The 19,361-nt window shown below is 43.7% G+C and overlaps 1 protein-coding gene across 1 annotated transcript; it reads right to left on the minus strand.

Annotated features, from left to right (window-relative positions):
- Positions 1 to 10,800: 10,800 nt before the first annotated feature.
- LOC117319357 (tripartite motif-containing protein 2-like) lies at positions 10,801 to 13,017 on the minus strand. The gene has a single exon (XM_033874182.1). The coding sequence runs from the start codon at positions 12,977 to 12,979 to the stop codon at positions 11,012 to 11,014; it is 1,968 nt and encodes a 655-aa protein (XP_033730073.1). The 5' UTR covers positions 12,980 to 13,017; the 3' UTR covers positions 10,801 to 11,011.
- Positions 13,018 to 19,361: the final 6,344 nt, after the last annotated feature.

The raw sequence follows: 19,361 nt of genomic DNA on the forward strand, positions 1-19,361 counted from the left end.
GACAATACAATTTGGCGCGTTATTTTCTCTAAGTTTCAACCATGATTGTAGGATGTTAATATAAAAATATGGTACATCGTTTTTTGGAAGGTTGCGTATGTGTCCTGGGGACATACGAAACAACACAGTGGCGCCACCAAGCTTTTCCAAATAATAATTTGGAATCACCTTCCAACAGGCGTCTACAGGAGATACTAACCTTTGTATCCAGGCTACATTTAAAACATCAATATGGGATTCAACATCCCGTATTAATAAACCGCCTTCCGATTTATCACTTATCATAACACTACGTTTAACACGCTCCGGCCCATTGTTCCAGATAAAACAATAAAGTTTCCTTTCAAGCTCCTTTATTTGTTCTTTACTTACGTATTGGACACTTGCTAAGTAGGTTATCTGTGGTAATATTATAGCTTGAACAACGACAGATTTTCCTATAATGGTCAATTTTCTTTTTTTCCAGTTTTTGATTAGTTCATCAATGCTTGTAATTTTATCTGCCCAATTAAGATTGGAACTTACCTTTGAGTTTGTGCCGAAGTACATTCCCAACGACTTAACTTGCTTCACCCAATTAATACCCATAAACATATTATCTTTGTTTTTGTTACAGCCTAAATACAAACCTTCGGTCTTAGATTTATTTAATTGTAGACCAGACACTTTTCCGAACTGCTCAACGATTGATAACACTCTTCTGATGTCCCTATACCTCATAAATAAAGTAGTGTCATCTGCTAGTTGGGAGATTTTCATATTCCTATTTCGAATACTGATACTCGAAAAACTTTGATATAAATAACTAAATTTAAACTTTCAACCAGATATTACAAAATTGAAAGAACATTATAATTATATACTGATGTAATCCAAAAGTTGATTCATATTTTATTTTGAAAAGCGCATGCGCACAATGTTAACTGTTAAAGAGGCTAGCCCACAGAGAGATCAGAAAAATTGGCTAATAGAAAAAGATTTTTTACACATGACAGATTGTTGGAATTGCTGAGTTTTTCATTTTATTTTCCTTATAAAACGCTGAAAAGTGATATTAAAACCTCATTTTTAAATATTATTTATTTAATCGCAACCCGCAATAAGTCTAATTTGATTGACACATCAAAGAAACAAGCACGTGCACAGTGCCGCACAGTTATAACTTCAAAGGCAGCGGCGATTTAAAAAGAAGATTTGCCGTTATATTCCATACATTTCCCTCTCAGGTTGAGTTTTAAAACGTCTTTTAAATACATATTCTGTAATTGTTTTCAAGAAATACAGTCGGAAAGCCTCTTATTTTGTCACATAGAAACGTGTACTGAAGTTTATTTAGTGATCGGAGATGTGCCGTTTACCAGTCCGTCTGCGGGTAAGCCTCTTTAAGTGAATTTCTTTTAAAAGTTCTCTATAAACAGATCTTCAAATCATATGTTATAAGTACATGTCCTCGGGTCCAAAGCGGTTTTGCCCAAAAATGAGTTGAAGTGACTGAATAACAGTTCAAAATGTTCTATATACCATTCCAAATATATGGTAGAATCAAATATTACACATGGTAGAAGGATATTAAATTCAAGTCCTTTAAAATTGATATAATTTAATGCACCTTGGGTCTGTAGTTTTTTTGGTTTTTTTTTTTTTTTGGAGATGAAGGGACCCGTGTTATTAGTTAACTCGATACACAGCAGAAATTACATTGAATATTGCTATTGGAAATAACACAAACTTTAATAGAAGTATCAGAATGGGATATCTGTGCAATAGTATATGTTTATATATTTATGTACATGTGCATATACATATATATAGAATAAAATTTGAAGAAACTGTGTGAATCGATTAAATATATATGTGTATATATATATATATTGGCACTATGACTGATCCACAGTGGCCTGGGTAGTGGGACCAAAAAGCGTAAAATTGACGAAACTTCTAAACTTCCAGATATGAAGAAATCAAACATATCCTTCATGGATGAAAGAGACTTGATTAAGGTATTTTTTTCAAAATATTAGATTTTTTTTTTCTTTCATTTTTTTTTTACCACAGGGTGTCCTGTTCTGTTACCCTATAGGGATGGGTTATAGAAATAATTATTTAATTCATATACAGAAATCACACTTTTTGGCCTTATTTAATTTGTTCAATTAATTTATTAAATAATAGCGAGTTTACAACCATCATTACACATATCTAATAGCAGTGGCATCAATATTTGTTTAAAGTCCACATTTGACAGTGTTATTGAGTTGCATGCATGCATGATGCTGTCAGGTTGAATTGAAACTGGTGAGGGTACTGATACAATCATATATACTGTACATGTTGTACATGCACCTATACTGTACATGCACCTATCCATCATTTAGAGGATTTTTTCCCAGGTTCACCTATTTTTGGGTAAAACAAAAAACAAAAAAAACCAGGGAATTTTGTGAAGTTATGTTCAGATTCACTTTAAACTGTGTTATAAAAGGAATATTAATTTAATTGAAACTTAAATGTCTTTACAGATTCACACATTTTGGCCTCAAAACTGAATTTTGAGAATTTTCATTAAAGTTCAGTTATCACCCTATCTCAATGTCTCGCTGAACGTGTACACTGGTTACGGATATTATTTAATTACTTGAACACTACTCCATAAATTGAAAGATGTTATTGATAAAGCGGGAAAGATGAGATATATAATTCTGTATAATTCTTGTTATGTAAGGCCTTTTGATGACTTATCATGGCCTTGTGATTTTCATAAATCTGCTAAGATAATGAAAACAATTACATATATATTACATAAACATATATATGTACACGTATACAAGTGCCTTCATTCATATTATATCTTATAGTGTATCATCATAAGTTATTGTTAATTTAATTCATACTTGAGTAATATATTTGTGTGATAAAATTCACAGCTATCATTTGGATTTCAAAGTAAAAGGGGATTCAATGCTTGTTTCATTAACAGAGATGTCAACCATTATATGCTATAGACACTTGGGAGCATAGTGACATGCCTTATTATACAATACGTGTGATCCACAATAGCTCACTATGTTCTCTTGAAATATTCATTATTCGCCAAATTTTACAAAAAGTTTAACAAATAACAGCAAAGATAGTGGTGCTAGTTCAGTTAAATTGCATCATAATATTGATTTATGTTAAAATATAGCTGGATGTTCTATAACCACATCCACATCCGGGTACATGTACAAATTAACAATATATTTGCAAAACTGCCTTATGGATGGTACACCCCTGACAGAGTGTATTCAAAAGTTTTTATTTTGACAATAACTGACATTTAGTCCATGTATGTTTGTTTATATAAGACATACAAATAACAATAAGAATAATATATTTTTTTAAATATCCCTGCCTATGAAAATTACCTACGTTATAATCTCCTTTATATACACGTGACCTTGATCGTAGTTAATTATTGGATATTTACACACAGAAGATAACAAATATGGCAGGCTTCAGCTTGGGCAACTACTGCATGTTGTCTAACACAAAATAAACACTTCAGTATTCTCCGCCAAAAAAAAATAAAAAATAAATAAAAATAAAAATAAAACGATCCACTGCATGCTTCCACCCACATCCTGAAAAATTGTTCTTAGCGTGACCCCTCGGCCCCAAATTCGCTGGATTAATACAAATGTGATTTGTCAATAAGTTGAAGCTGATGAATGATAAACTGTCAATCGGTATACGTAATATCACGAAAGAAAGGTTAATGATTGATTCCATCGCATCATATGTTTACAGTTGTCAGTAAAGATTACACATCACATATTTGCCTCTCCAACAATAACTGCGATTTCTGTATGTATTCGGATTCCGTTGTCTTTGTTTTCGTTTTTGATTCCATCTATATATGCAGTCGCCGATTGAAATCCTGCGCGTTTTTATTTCTTTTTCATTATGTAGTTTAGGCTTAATTCTTTTTCTGGAGATGTCAGCATCGTTGGCCTTCATCACTTCATAATGCGATCATCATTTGTGTTTCTGTTTTTGGCGCATGTGTGAATCAGTATTTTATTCATTTTTTTTTTTATTATTTTAAAGATAAATCAGACGATGACAATTTCCAAAGTAGGTAATAGTTTAAAGTGTGTAACTTTTTTTGCTGAAGAACAATACATCCGAATCTATTAGTATATTTAATTGATAAAAAATACTATTTGTCTGAGGTTTGGTACATTTAAGGTTCATTGTGTCTTATTTCAGTTTCAATCTCATCCTCATTTTAGTGCAAATACAAAATAACATATTTGGACACATTGAAACATGGAAATCTAAAATCAAGATTTTAGTTGTTCAGAATATCTTGAGTACTGACAACAGTTACCTCAATTTACGCCCCCCCCCCCCCCCCCCCCCCTCTAAAAAAGAGTAAAAATATAAATACATTTAAAAAATCCGATATCGAAAAGTTTTGATGTGTCTATGCTTCATCCATCCATTATTCGCCGTATAAGTATTTCTTTGATTCGTCCGTAATGGGAGACTAGAGAAATAACAGATGTATGTAGGTTCATAACTATGAAACTAGAATCATTTGAGCTATAAAGTAAACACAGTTGTTGCGCATTTCGGTGATAGCGATCATCTGGAACGGCGAAGAAAATAGCATACATACACAAATTAGTTTGGTGGGAAGAATGACGTACAGGCTATTAAAGACCCGCATCAGAACCCTAAAGCCAATCAGACGTACTAGACGTACCCTAATAATACTTCTACAACGTAGATTGTTAGACACCATTAAAGATAGATTAAATGTGAAAAGCGACCACAGAAATGCAGTCAAACTTCTTGGTATTTGATAAAGAAACCCCCATGCTTTTCTTTTGATCATTCGACGACGTAACTCGGCGCCCGCAGAGTTCATTCACATTTAATATTCTGTAAGTATCGATTGGTGAAGGAACAAACACTTTGGTCGCCGTTTTGATATTTTACCAGTTATCATCGCCAACCGTGAATTTAAATCTGATATAAAATAGAACAATAACACACTAAAAGGAGGTTGGGGGAACCAGCTACGTCATCCGTGCATTTGACGATGGCGGAGGTGAGGCCTCGGACGCAACTGCTGGGTATATGTAGTGATATGTACTAATGATCAATACTTCAAACAAACCTTATCTTAAGGATTATCCTAATATTCATGAATCTCATTGTTCTTTTAATTATTTTTTAACGAACTCTTAAAAAAGGTTAATGCAACAATCTGTCTATTTGTTGCACTTTCATCTCATATATAATATATAGTACCTCCAATATCTTGCTTGACTCAACCTTTACTATTGGAGTCCTCCGGCCGTGTCCTTTGCCATTTATGTTCTCCCTCATTATATTCGTCCGAACATAAAGTAATTAATTTCAAATGAATAACAAACACATTAATGGGATTGCAGCTCGTTGCTCATTCGTTTTAATCGATAACACATCAAAATCAAACATGTTCATGAACAAAACCATCGCCCCACAACACCTATCCTCCTATAAACCTCTGCTAACCGGCATCACTACGATATACGCGACTATACATTTAACCTGAATACACCTTACGGTTCTAGCACGTATATGTATACGAAGAGAACCAAATATAACAAAAATCGCGTAAAAAATAAATCAACGTGTATGTAGTGTTGGGCAACGAACTCGAAAGACCGCATAGAGCACGTGCGTGCCTTATATAGCCCTACACCACGTGACATCCACCCCGATGACCACCCTATGAACTACCGAATACTTACGAAAACAAACTTAACTTAATTTCATGTCACTGATACTATCCCAGCTCAGACCCGCTACCTCGTAACTAGTAATTTCCCGGCCCAGACCCTACACCTCGTAACTAGTAATCTCCCGGACCAGATCCTAAACCTCGTTACTGATAATCTCCCGGCCCAGACCCTACACCTCGTTACTAGTAATCTACCGACCCAGTCCCGCTACCTCGTTACTGGTAATCTCCAGGTCCAGTCCCGCCACCTCGTTTCTAGTAATCTCCCGGTCCAGTCCCGCTACCTCGTTTCTAGTAATCTCCCGGTCCAGTCCCGCTACCCCGTTTCTAGTAATCTCCCGGCCCAGTCCCGCTACCTCGTTACTGGTAATCCCCCGGCCCAATCCCGCTACCTCGTTACTGGTATCTCTCCAGTCCAGACCCGCTACCTCGTTCTAGTAATCTACCCGGCCCAGACCCCTCCCTCGTTCTAGTAATCCCCGGCCCAGACCCGCTACCTCGTATCTAGTAATCTCCCGGTCCAGATCCCGCTACCTCGTTACTAGGTAATCTCCGGCCAGACCCGCTCACCTCGTTTCTGTAATCTCCCGGCCCAGTCCCGCTACCTCGTTACGGGTAATCTCCAGGTCCAGATCCCGCTACCTCGTTTCTAGTAACTCCAGGTCAGGCCGCTGACTCGTGTCTAGTAATCTCCCGGTCTAGTACCCGCTACCTCGTTTCTAGTAATCTCCCGGTCCAGTCCCGCTACCTCGTTTCTAGTAATCTCCCGGTCCAGGCCCGCTGCCTTGTTTCTAGTAATCTCCCGGCCCAGACCCGCTACCTCGTTTCTAGTAATCTCCCGGCCCAGTCCCGCTACCTCGTTTCTAGTAATCTCCAGGTCAAGTCCCGCTACCTCGTTACTAGTAATCTCCCGGCCCAGACCCTACACCTCGTAACTAGTAATCCCCCGGCCCAGACCCGCTACCTCGTTTCTAGTAATCTCCCGGTCCAGTCCCGCTACCTCGTTTCTAGTAATCTCCCGGCCCAGACCCCCTACCTCGTTTCTAGTAATCTCCCAGCCCAGTCCCGCTACCTCGTTACTGGTAATCTCCCGGCCCAATCCCGCTACCCCGTTACTGGTAATCTCCCGGTCCAGTCCCGCTACCTCGTTTCTAGTAATCTCCCGGTCCAGACCCCGCTACCTTGTTTCTAGTAATCTCCCGGTCCAGACCCTACACCTCGTAACTAGTAATCTTCCGGTCCAGACCCTACACCTCGTAACTAGTAATCCCCCGGCCCAGACCCGCTACCTCGTAACTAGTAATCCCCCGGCCCAGACCCGCTACCTCGTTTCTAGTAATCTCCCGGTCTAGTCCCGCTAGCTCGTTCTAGTAATCTCCCGGCCCAGACCCCCTACCTCGTTTCTAGTAATCTCCCGGCCAGTCCCGCTACCTCGTTACTGGTAATCTCCCGGCCCAATCCCGCTACCCCGTTACTGGTAACCTCCCTGTCCAGTCGCGCTATCTCGTTTCTAGTAATCTCCCGGTCCAGTCACGCTACCTCGTTTCTAGTAATCTCCCAGTCCGGGCCCGCTGCCTTGTTTCTAGTAATCTCCCGGCCCAGACCCGCTACCTTTTTTCTAGTAATCTCCCGGTCCAGTCCCGCTACCTCGTTACTGGTAATATCCCGGCCTAATCCCGCTACCCCGTTACTGGTAATCTCCCGGTCCAGTCCCGCTACCTCGTTTCTAGTAATCCCCCGGTCCAGGCCCGCTGCCTTGTTCTAGTAATCTCCCGGCCCAGACCCGCTACTCGTTCTAGTATCACACCCGGTCCAGTCTCGCTGACCCTCGTTACTGGTAATCTCCCGGTCCAGTCCCGCTACCTCGTTTCTAGTAATCTCCCGGCCCAGACCCGCTATCTCGTTTCTAGTAATCTCCCGGCCCAGTCCCGCTACCTCGTTACTGGTCATCTCCCAGTCCAGACCCTCTACCTCGTTACTGGTAATCTCCCGGTCCAGTCCCGCTACCTCGTTTCTAGTAATCTCCCGGCCCAGACCCGCTACCCTCGTTACTGTTAATCTCCCGGTCCAGTCCCGCAACCTCGTTTCAAGTAATCTCCCGGTCCAGTCCCGCTTCCTCGTTTCTAGTAATCTCCAGCCCAAGACCGCTACCCTCGTTTCTAGTAATATCTCCCGGCCCAGGTCCGCTACCTCGTTACTGGTAATCTCCCGGTTCAGACCCGCTACCCCGCTTACTGGAATCTCACGGTCCAGTCCCGCTACCTCGTCTCAGTAATCTCCCGGTCCAGTCCCGCTACCTCGTTTCTAGTAATCTCCCGGTCCAGTCCCGCTGCCCTTGTTTCTAGTAATCCCCCGGCCCAGTCCCCGCTACCTCGTTTCGAGTAATCTCCCGGTCCAGTCCCGCTACCTCGTTACTGTTAATATCCCGGTCCAGTCCCGCAACCTCGTTTCTAGTAATCCCCCGGCCCAGACCCGCTACCTCGTTTCTAGTAATCTCCCGGCCCAGTCCCGCTACCTCGTTACTTGTAATCTCCCGGTCCAGTCCCGCTACCTCGTTTCTAGTAATCTCCGGGGCCAAGACCCGCTACCTCGTTTCTAGTAATCTCCCGGCCAGTCCCGCTACCTCGTTTCTAGTAATCTCCCGGCCCAGTCCCGCTACCTCGTTTCTAGTAATCTCCCCTCCTCCGGTCCAGTCCCGCTACCTCGTTTCTAGTAATCTCCCGGTCAAGGCCCGCTGCCTTTTTTCTAGTAATCTTCCGGCCCAGTCCCTCTACCTCGTTACAGGTAATCTCCCGGCCCAGTCCCGCTACCTCGTTACTTGTAATCTCCCGGTCCAGTCCCGCTACCTCGTTCTAGTAATCCCCCGGCCCAGACCCGCTACCTCGTTTCTAGTAATCTCCCGGTCCAGTCCCGCTACCTCGTTATTGGTAATCTCCCGGTCCAGTCCCGCTACCTCGTTTCTAGTAATCCCCCGGTCCAGGCCCGCTGCCTTGTTTCTAGTAATCTCCCGGCCCAGACCCGCTACCTCGTTTCTAGTAATCCCCCGGCCCAGTCCCGCTACCTCGTTACTGGTAATCTCCCGGTCCAGTCCCGCTACCTCGTTTCTAGTAATCTCCCGGCCCAGTCCCGCTACCTCGTTACTGGTCATCTCCCAGTCCAGACCCTCTACCTCGTTACTGTTAATCTCCCGGTCCAGTCCCGCTACCTCGTTTCTAGTAATCTCCCGGCCCAGACCCGCTACCTCGTTACTGTTAATCTCCCGGTCCAGTCCCGCAACCTCGTTACTTGTAATCTCCCGGTCCAGTCCCGCTACCTCGTTTCTAGTAATCTCCAGGCCAAGACCCGCTACCTCGTTTCTAGTAATCTCCCGGCCCAGTCCCGCTACCTCGTTACTGGTAATCTCCCGGTCCAGACCCGCTACCCCGTTACTGGTAATCTCCCGGTCCAGTCCCGCTACCTCGTTTCTAGTAATCTCCCGGTCCAGTCCCGCTACCTCGTTTCTAGTAATCTCCCGGTCCAGGCCCGCTGCCTTGTTTCTAGTAATCTCCCGGCCCAGTCCCGCTACCTCGTTTCTAGTAATCTCCCGGTCCAGTCCCGCTACCTCGTTACTGTTAATCTCCCGGTCCAGTCCCGCAACCTCGTTTCTAGTAATCTCCCGGCCCAGACCCGCTACCTCGTTACTGGTAATCTCCCGGTCCAGTCCCGCTACCTCGTTACTGTTAATCTCCCGGTCCAGTCCCGCTTCCCCGTTTCTAGTAATCTCCAGGCCAAAACCCGCTACCTCGTTTCTAGTAATCTCCCGGCCCAGTCCCGCTACCTCGTTACTGGTAATCTCCCGGTCCAGTCCCGCTACCTCGTTTCTAGTAATCTCCCGGTCCAGTCCCGCTACCTCGTTTCTAGTAATCTCCCGGTCCAGGCCCGCTGCCTTGTTTCTAGTAATCCCCCGGCCCAGTCCCGTTACCTCGTTTCTAGTAATCTCCCGGTCCAGTCCCGCTACCTCGTTACTGTTAATCTCCCGGTCCAGTCCCGCAACCTCGTTTCAAGTAATCCCCCGGCCCAGACCCGCTACCTCTTTTTCTAGTAATCTTCCGGTCCAGTCCCGCTACCTCGTTACTGTTAATCTCCCGGTCCAGTCCCGCAACCTCGTTTCTAGTAATCCCCCGGCCCAGACCCGCTATCTCGTTTCTAGTAATCTCCCGGCCCAGACCCTCTACCTCGTTACTGGTAATCTACCGGCCCAGACCCGCTACCTCGTTACTGGTAATCTCCCGGTCCAGTCCCGCTACCTCGTTTCTAGTAATCTCCCGGTCCAGGCCCGCTGCCTTGTTTCTAGTAATCTCCCGGCCCAGACCCGCTACCTCGTTTCTAGTAATCTCCCGGCCCAGTCCCGCTACCTCGTTTCTAGTAATCTCCCGGTCCAGTCCCGCTACCTCGTTACTAGTAATCTCCCGGCCCAGACCCGCTACCCCGCTATCCTAGTCAATGATAATCCAGCTACCTGATCATCAGTGATCTCCGGTCCGGTCTTGCTACCTGGTCACCAGTAATCTCCCGGCCCAGTCTTACTACCTGGTCCCCAGTAATCACCTGGCCCAGTTTCGCTACCTGGTCACCAGTAATCTCCCAGCACAGTCTCACTACCTAGTCACCGGTAATCTCCAAGCACAGTCTCACTACTTAGTCACCGGTAATCTCCAGGCCAAGAACTCGCTACCTGGTCACTTACACTTTCCCAACCAAGTCTCACTACCTGGTCACCAGTAACCAAGAGTCAACACTATCTACAATATGTACAAACAATATCAGACAACTAGTAAGTATATAGAATTTGGTATCGATCCACTTCAAATATAGATACGGTTGTAACCAGTGTTATAAAATAAAAACATAGAATAGGAATTGTCTACTTTCTTAGGTTTCTATACACCTATCACTCTGTTGTAAACAGTTACCTTATGTTTTCGTTGTACATTATTATGATTTAAAGATTAAAAAAAAAAAAGATAAGAAGAATATCATCTTTTGTTTATTACAAAAATATTCGATACTTGCTTATTCTAAATGTACACCGTTTACAATGTTTTAAGCGATAATGTCCCATATCAGTTGATGTTAGATATAAAACGTTCATTTGTTTCAAGTTGGTATAACAATTTGTCAAATTATGTGTATTTCCTATGTAACGGCCAACCTAAATATCACGCGATCAGCTCGCGTTTGTGTCTGTTATTGTAAACATTAATAGAGCTGCCAGATCCGGATGGAGTTGTCATAATGATCAATGACCACACACTTGTCACCATTTATCGATATTGCCCATGGGTATTTAATTCCGTCAGATGACGTCAGTAGTTCCCTGACTTGTGTCCCGTCCCCAGACATCTGTACGACGTTGTGTGATCTATGACCACACACGTAAATGTGTCCCTCCCTGTCTACGTCTATTCCCACGGGACGACTCACGACGCCGGTCTTCATCACGTCAGTGTGACGTTTATCAGCCGACAGTCTGGACACCGCAACGTCTCCCGGGGTGCCGTTACTGACACTGACGAGTGTGTCTCCCTTTACTGAGTCATGTGTGAGTGACCAACAGGTACTGTTATACTGATGTAACAAGTCAGCCACGCCGTCCTGGGTTACACTATACACTCCTCCGTCACCTGTACCCACGATAAACCTCCCGTCTGTATGTGTGATACCATAACAGTCCTTACCGTTTGACATCCTGATCTCAGACGACAGGGAGAGTTTTGATGACTCAACTTTCACGACATGTATACCACCAGGATTGTAGACAGCGACCGCCACAGTGTTATTGTCTACCAGACACAGATCATTGGGATATCCTCGAATGGTCAACTCGTCCAGGAACTGTCCTTTGTCTGTAAACAGCTTCAGCTTCTTGTTGTAATCATCACTTACAACTATTTGATCACATGGGAGGAACACAACACCACGGGCACGGCAATTATTTTTATCTGACGGAATCTTCATGTTGAACTTTCCGATTTCCTTCACTTTGCCTTCTAACAAGTGTGGTACTAGATCACAGTGGCTGCCAGGGAAACGTCGTGGTTGTTTCTCGGTGATGATCTTTCCCATTGCGTCACCATCAAGGTTACCTAGTTCACTAGCAATATGATGTTTAACGCTTACGAACGTGTACGACTTCCTCATGTCCGTTAACAGAGCCTTACACGACTCCAACTCTGCCTGTCCCCGCTGGTACAACACTATCGTCTCAATGTGGTCATTTCCCTCCACGGCGGTAACGGACGACTTCATTGTATTCAGCATACTATTCATCAGACGTTCACACTGCCGTAATGACGCCTCCATGTTTATCTTCTCTTCTTTGAACGACGCGATCAACTTGTCTGTGACGTCCTTCTGTAGCGTGTTTAGCCGTTTATCGACCTTTTGACGGAGATCGGTGATACTCTGTAGTGCGACTTCCTGGTTCTGTACCAGACTTTGAAGTTGTTCGTCAAAGTCCTTCACTATTAAGCCAATAATCTCCGTGTTTTTCTTTAGCATGTCTTGCATGTCTTCGAGCCGTGATTCATCTTTTATTTTCTGGAAATACTTTATCGTTGTTGTCACTTCCTCACAACTTCTGTGGTTCTCAAAAACGCATATCTGGCATCCTAAGAGTTGATGGTCCTCACAATACCAAACTTTCTTCTCATCGTGTTGGTCACATCGAGGGGCTGACTTTTCCTGTTTTGGTCGCGCTCCGCCATATCCGGTTATATCCAAGATGTCACAGTCACTGTGTATCATATCATGAAATTCTGTCATACAAGTCTCGCAAAAATTCTCGTCCATCTTTTTGCACCAGAATTTGGCTGGATTAGTCATGTGACCTTTTGTCTGACAGGGTTTACAGTACAGTGGTTCAGACGATCGTTGCTTTAGCTGAATGAGGTCCTGGATCACAGCGTTAGTTGGGAACTGTTCTGCCCATTTATCATTAGATTCCACTGGATTGATAGGCGGGGTCACCCTCCTACAGACAGGACAAGGGAAGGATGTTTCTGACGCCATCTTCCCAGACAACTCCTTGGTGATGTAGGTCCCGAGACATTCCTGACAGAAGCAGTGGAGACAGGGTAAGGACTTGGGTTTCTGAAGTCGCTCCAGACAGATAGGACATTCCAGTAAGTGTAAGTCCAGTTCTGGAGGGCGTCCACATTCGGCCATTGTGAGGGTCAACACTGAATAAAGAGAAATTGTACAGTAATGATGTCATATTACTAACAGCTTTTGGTAATTTAATCATTTCACGGACGGGAACGCTTTTGATTAAATAATCAAGTTTGCTCTCTTTTCTGTTTTCATTACTGTGAAAATACAAGCACACCCTATTGATTATATTTCTACAGAAAGCTACATTTCATTATATTTAAACTTTACACTCTTCTGTTTAATTGACTTAATGACGTCATTCATCGATGACGATGCAGTCGTTTCACACATAGACAACCCATATCGGACGATGGCACAGACTTGATGCCTACTAAATCCAGATATGTGATTCATTTCATTGCGTAATTCTACAACATAAAACATTGGGAGATATTAGCAAACAACTGTGTTATTGAAATCTGCATGTTCAACAAAAACAATATTTTCCCGATTTATTGAAAACTGCGATGTAACACATTTGATTGTTTCATAATTCATTCGAATAAGTCAGATTCACCACTCAAATTAATCATATCACACATTCAAATAAATGAGACAATTTCCTCGATATATCATTAATTTGAAAAAAATAAAAACTTTTATTTTTTTATGACTCATTCAACGAATCAATATCAATCCTTCCAAATAATAATATCATTAAAATAAATATCACTAGCTCAGATTAATGATATCACTGTTTAAAATCATTGATGTGATATCACTTAATAAACGTCAATGACTTCATTCATTCAAACTATTATCACTGATTAAAGATGATATCACTCGTCCATTTCTTCTCTACATTTACCGATACATTTAGAGAGAGTTTCTAGATGTTTAAGGTTTCTTTTTTTCAATCCTCTTTCATGAAATATATACCATAGTTTGGTGTAAGTCGGATAACTTGATCTTATAGGTCGCACCACCGGGTCCCATATGTCGGACTACTGGGTCCCATATGTCGGACTATTGGGTCCCATATGTCGGACTACTGGGTCCCATATGTCGGACTACTTGGTCCCATATGTCGGACTACTGAACCCCATATGCTTGTCTACTGGGTCCCATATTCGGACTACTGAATCCAATATGACGGAGTATGGGGTTCAATAATCGGACTATTTGGTCCCATATGTTGAACTACTTGGTCCATATGTCGGACTACTGAGTCCAATATGACGGACTATTGAGTTCCATATGTCGGACTACTGAGTCACATATTTCGGACTACTAAGTCCAATATGACGGAGTACGGGGACCCATATGTCGGACTACTGGGTCCAATAATCGGACTATTGGATCCCATATGTCGGACTACTTGGTCCCATATGTCAGACTACTGAGTCCCATATTTCGGACTACTAAGTCCAATATGACGGAGTACGGGGACCCATATGTCGGACTACTTGGTCCAATACGACGGACTAGTGAGTCCCATATGTCGGACACATGGGTCCCATATGTCGGACTACTGTGTCCCATATGTCGGACTATCGGGTCCATATATCGGACTACTGAGTCCAATATGACGGAGTACTTGGTCCCATATGTCGGACTACTGTGTCCCATATGTCAAACTGCTGAGTCCGACATGACAGAGTACGGGGTCCCATATGTCGGACTATTGGGTCCATTTGTCGGACTACTGAGTCAAATATGACGGAGTACGGGGCCCAATATGTCGGACTACGATGTCCAATATGTCGGACATATGGGTCCCATGTGTCGGACTACTGGATCCCATATGTCGGACTATTGAGTCCCATATGTCGGAATATTGGATCCCATTTGTCGGACTACTGGGTTCCATATGTTGGACTACTGAGTCCCATATGTCGGACTTTAAATTCCAATATGTCGGACTACTGGGTCCCATATGTCGGACTACTGAGTCCCATATGACGGAGTACTGGATCCCATATGTCGGACTACTGGATCCCATTTGTCGGACTACTGGGTTCCATATATCGGACTACTGAGTCCCATATGTCGAACTACTGAGTCCCATATGTCGGACTACTGAGTCCCATATTTTGGACTACTAAGTCCAATATGACGAAGTACGGGGACCCATATGTCGGACTACTGTCTCCGATATGTCGGACTATCGGGTCCATATATCGGACTACTGAGTCCAATATGACGGAGTACTTGGTCCCATATGTCAAACTGCTGAGTCCGACATGACAGAGTACGGGGTCCCATATGTCGGACTATTGGGTCCATTTGTCGGACTACTGAGTCAAATATGACATAGTACGGGGTCCAATATGTCGGACTATTGGGTCCAATATGTCGGACATATGGGTCCCATATGTCGAACTACTGGGTCCCATATGTCGGACTACTGAGTCCCATATTTTGGACTACTAAGTCCAATATGACGAAGTACGGGGACCCATATGTCGGACTACTGTCTCCGATATGTCGGACTATCGGGTCCATATATCGGACTACTGAGTCCAATATGACGGAGTACTTGGTCCCATATGTCAAACTGCTGAGTCCGACATGACAGAGTACGGGGTCCCATATGTCGGACTATTGGGTCCATTTGTCGGACTACTGAGTCAAATATGACGGAGTACGGGGTCCAATATGTCGGACTATTGGGTCCAATATGTCGGACATATGGGTCCCATATGGCGAACTACTTGGTCTCATATGACGGAGTACGGGGTCCCATATGTTGGACTACTGGGTCCTATATTCGGACTTCTGAGTCCACTATGACGGAGTACGGGGTCCCATATGTCGGACTATTGGTTCCCATATGTCGGACTACTGGATCCCATATGTCGGACTATTTTGTCCCATTGTCGGATTAGTGGATCCCATTTGTCAGACTACTGGGTTCCATATGTTGGACTTCTGAGTCCCATATGTCGGACTTTAAGTTCCCATATGTCGGACTACTGTATCCCATATGTCGGACTACTGGATCCCATTTGTCGGACTACTGGGTTCCATATGTCGGAATACTGAGTCCAATATGACGGAGTACTGGATCCCATATGTCGGACTACTGGGTCCCATATGTCGGACTACTGGATCCCATTTGTCGGACTACTGGGTTCCATATGTCGGACTACTGAGTCCCATATGACGGAGTACGGGGTCCCATATGTCAGACTACTGGATCCCATATGTCGGACTATTGGATCCCATATGTCGGACTACTGGGTCCCATATGTCGGGACTTTTTGATATTAATGGTCGGAATACTAGGTCTCATGTCGGAATTTGAACTTATAGGCCGGACAAGTTGGTCTCAGAGTTTGGAATACTTGATCTTATAGGTCAGACTACTGGATCTCATAGGTCAGACTACTGGGTCTCAAAGGTCAGACTACTGGGTCTTAAACGTCAGACTACTGGGTCTCAAAGGTCAAACTACTGGGTCTCAAAGGTCAGACTACTTGGTGTCAAAGGTCAGACTACTGGGTCTCATAGGTCAGACTGCTGGGTCACAAAGGTCAGACTACTGGGTCTCAAAGGTCAGACTACTCGATCTTATAGGTCAGACTACTGGGTCTCAAAGGTCAGACTACTGGGTCTCAAAGGTCAGACTACTGGGTCTCAAAGGTCAGACTACTGGGTCTCAAAGGCTAGACTGCTGGGTCACAAAGGTCAGACTACTGGGTCTCAAATGTCAGACTACTGGGTCTCAAAGGTCAGACTAATGGGTCTCAAATGTCAGACTACTGGGTCTAAACGTCAGACTACTTGGTCTCAAACGTCAGACTACTTGGTCTTAAAGGTCAGACTACTGGATCTAAAACGTCAGACTACTTGGTGTCAAAGGTCAGACTACTGGGTCTAAAAGGCTAGACTGCAGGGTCACAAAGATCAGACTACTGGGTCTCAACAGTCAGACTACTGGGTCTTAAATGTCAGACTACTGGGTCTCAAAGGTCAGACTACTGGATCTCAAAGGTCAGACTACTTGGTCTCAAATGTCAGACTACTGGGTCTCAAAGGTCAGACTACTGGGTCTCAAACGTCAGACTACTGGGTCTCAAAGGTCAGACTACTGGGTCTCAAAGGTCAGACTACTTGGTCTCAAAGGTCAGACTACTGGGTCTCAAAGGTCAGACTACTGGGTCTCAAACGTCAGACTACTGGGTCTCAAAGGTCAAACTACTGGGTATCAAAGGTCAGACTACTTGGTGTCAAAGGTCAGACTACTGGGTCTCATAGGTCAGACTGCTGGGTCACAAAGGTCAGACTGCTGGGTCTCATAGGTCAGACTACTAGGTCTCAAAGGTCAGATTACTGGGTCTCAAAGGTCAGACTACTGGGTCTCAAAGGTCAGACTACTGGGTCTCAAAGGCTAGACTGCTGGGTCACAAAGGTCAGACTGCTGGGTCACAAAGGTCAGACTACTGGGTCTCAAAGGCTAGACTGCTGGGTCACAAAGGTCAGACTACTGGGTCTCAAAGGTCAGACTACTGGGTCTCAAAGGTCAGACTACTGGGTCTCAAACGTCAGACTACTAGGTCTCAAACGTCAGACTACTAGGTCTCATAGGTCAGACTACTGGGTCTCATAGGTCGGATAACAGGACCACTAGACTACTGGGTCTCATATACCATACACTGTACTACTGGATTATAGACCGGTCTACTGGATCTAACATACCATAGGTCAGCCTACTCTTTGGTTTCATACTTGGAGCTTCTGCATTTAATAGTTCGCTCTATTTTGAATACCAGATCTAATATATCGACCTAATGGATCTCAGAGTTCGGACTACTCGAACTCTGAAGTCGGACTACTGGTTCCCATGGGTCGAAATACTAGAACTCTGAAGTCGGACTACTGGTTCCCATGGGTCGGAATACTAGAACTCTGAAGTCGGACTACTGGTTCCCATGGGTCGGAATACTAGAACTCTGAAGTCGGACTACTGGTTCCCCTAGGTCCGAACACTCGATATCATAGTTCTGACAACTGGATCCCGCAGGTCGAAATACTGGATGTCATAGGCTGGACTATGACAACTAGATGATAAAGGGCAGGGTACATTAAATCATCGAACTAAGAGGGATTACTTGATATCACAGAACTATCGGGTCCCATAGGCCGGATAACATAGTCCCTAAGGCCAGTCTAATGGATTACAGAGGGCAGACATCTGTATCCTATAGGATACTGAATATTAGAAGTCGGACTAGATACATCTATTTAAAATGTGTGCAGGAAAAAAAAGGGGGGGGGGGGGGAACAAAAAGAAAAACAGCCTTAAACAAAGTAACTAAGGCTAACTTTAAAATACTGCCAACCCGTAATAACACCGTAAATTTGACTTTTAATCTTGGCCGATAACCACTAGACCCATGACTCTCCAGGTGTTCATGAGATAATAACATATATATAAGCTTTTTTATTTCAAAGGTGGTCAAGTGTGACATTTGTCCTTTGACCTTGGTTGATTACCACCAAGATATAGTTAAGTGTTAACCTTGACAGTGTGTTACAGTGTTAACCTTGACAGTGTGTTACAGTGTTGTGAATATGATAGATACATTTGCTAAGGGGGTTCATTAAGTATTATATACCTCTCTCAATTCTTCCTTTTGTCGTTTCTCTTTCTCAATTTTGCTACCTCTTTAAATTCCCTCTCCGTAGTCTCTAAACCCCCTCCCCTGTCTTCCACCCTCTCAATATACCTTCTTTCCCTGTCCAATTTTGAATTTCCCCCAGTCTTCTCTCTCCCTCTCTCAATTCACCCCTCTGCAGTTTCGTTTTCCCCATTTTCCCTGTCCAACCCTTCAAAACTCCACCCACCTCAATTCACCCCTCCCCCAGTCCCCCTATCAATTCAACGCCTCCCCTGTCCCTCTCTCAATCCATCCCCTTCCCAATTCCTCCTATTACCCCCTCTCACCTTCCTTTTCTCAATTTACCGGTCTACAGCGTTCTCTCAGGTCACCCCGTCTCCCTTACTATTTCCCTCTCCATTCAGTCTCTACCCCGTCCTCTCTCAACCCATCCAACCTCAGCTCCTCTTTTTTTTTAATTTTTTAGTAGTAGTGTAATTAAGACGTAACAATTTGTTTCCAATAATAACATATTGATCAGGGCTGATTGTCCGCGGACAATGTATCTGTTACTACCGAAACTTGCCGGGCCTCCAAATATCTCATTTTCCATAAATCAATTAAAAAATATATATAAAAAAAATAGCATATCCTAATAAGTGTCGTCATACCAAGTGAAGAATGTGAACTTTATCTACTGTTAAATCACACAACAAGTTGTATATCAGTCCCGCGCTATCAAAAGGAGAGGGAACATAAACAAACATCTGCCTCCCAAAATACACACGAATACACATCACGCATGCATCTCGCACACAGGGAAGGCCTCCTTAAATTACCTTAGTTGTTGGTAG

This window comes from Pecten maximus, unplaced genomic scaffold, assembly GCF_902652985.1.
Source record: "Pecten maximus unplaced genomic scaffold, xPecMax1.1, whole genome shotgun sequence".
NCBI classification, from domain to species: domain Eukaryota; kingdom Metazoa; phylum Mollusca; class Bivalvia; order Pectinida; family Pectinidae; genus Pecten; species Pecten maximus.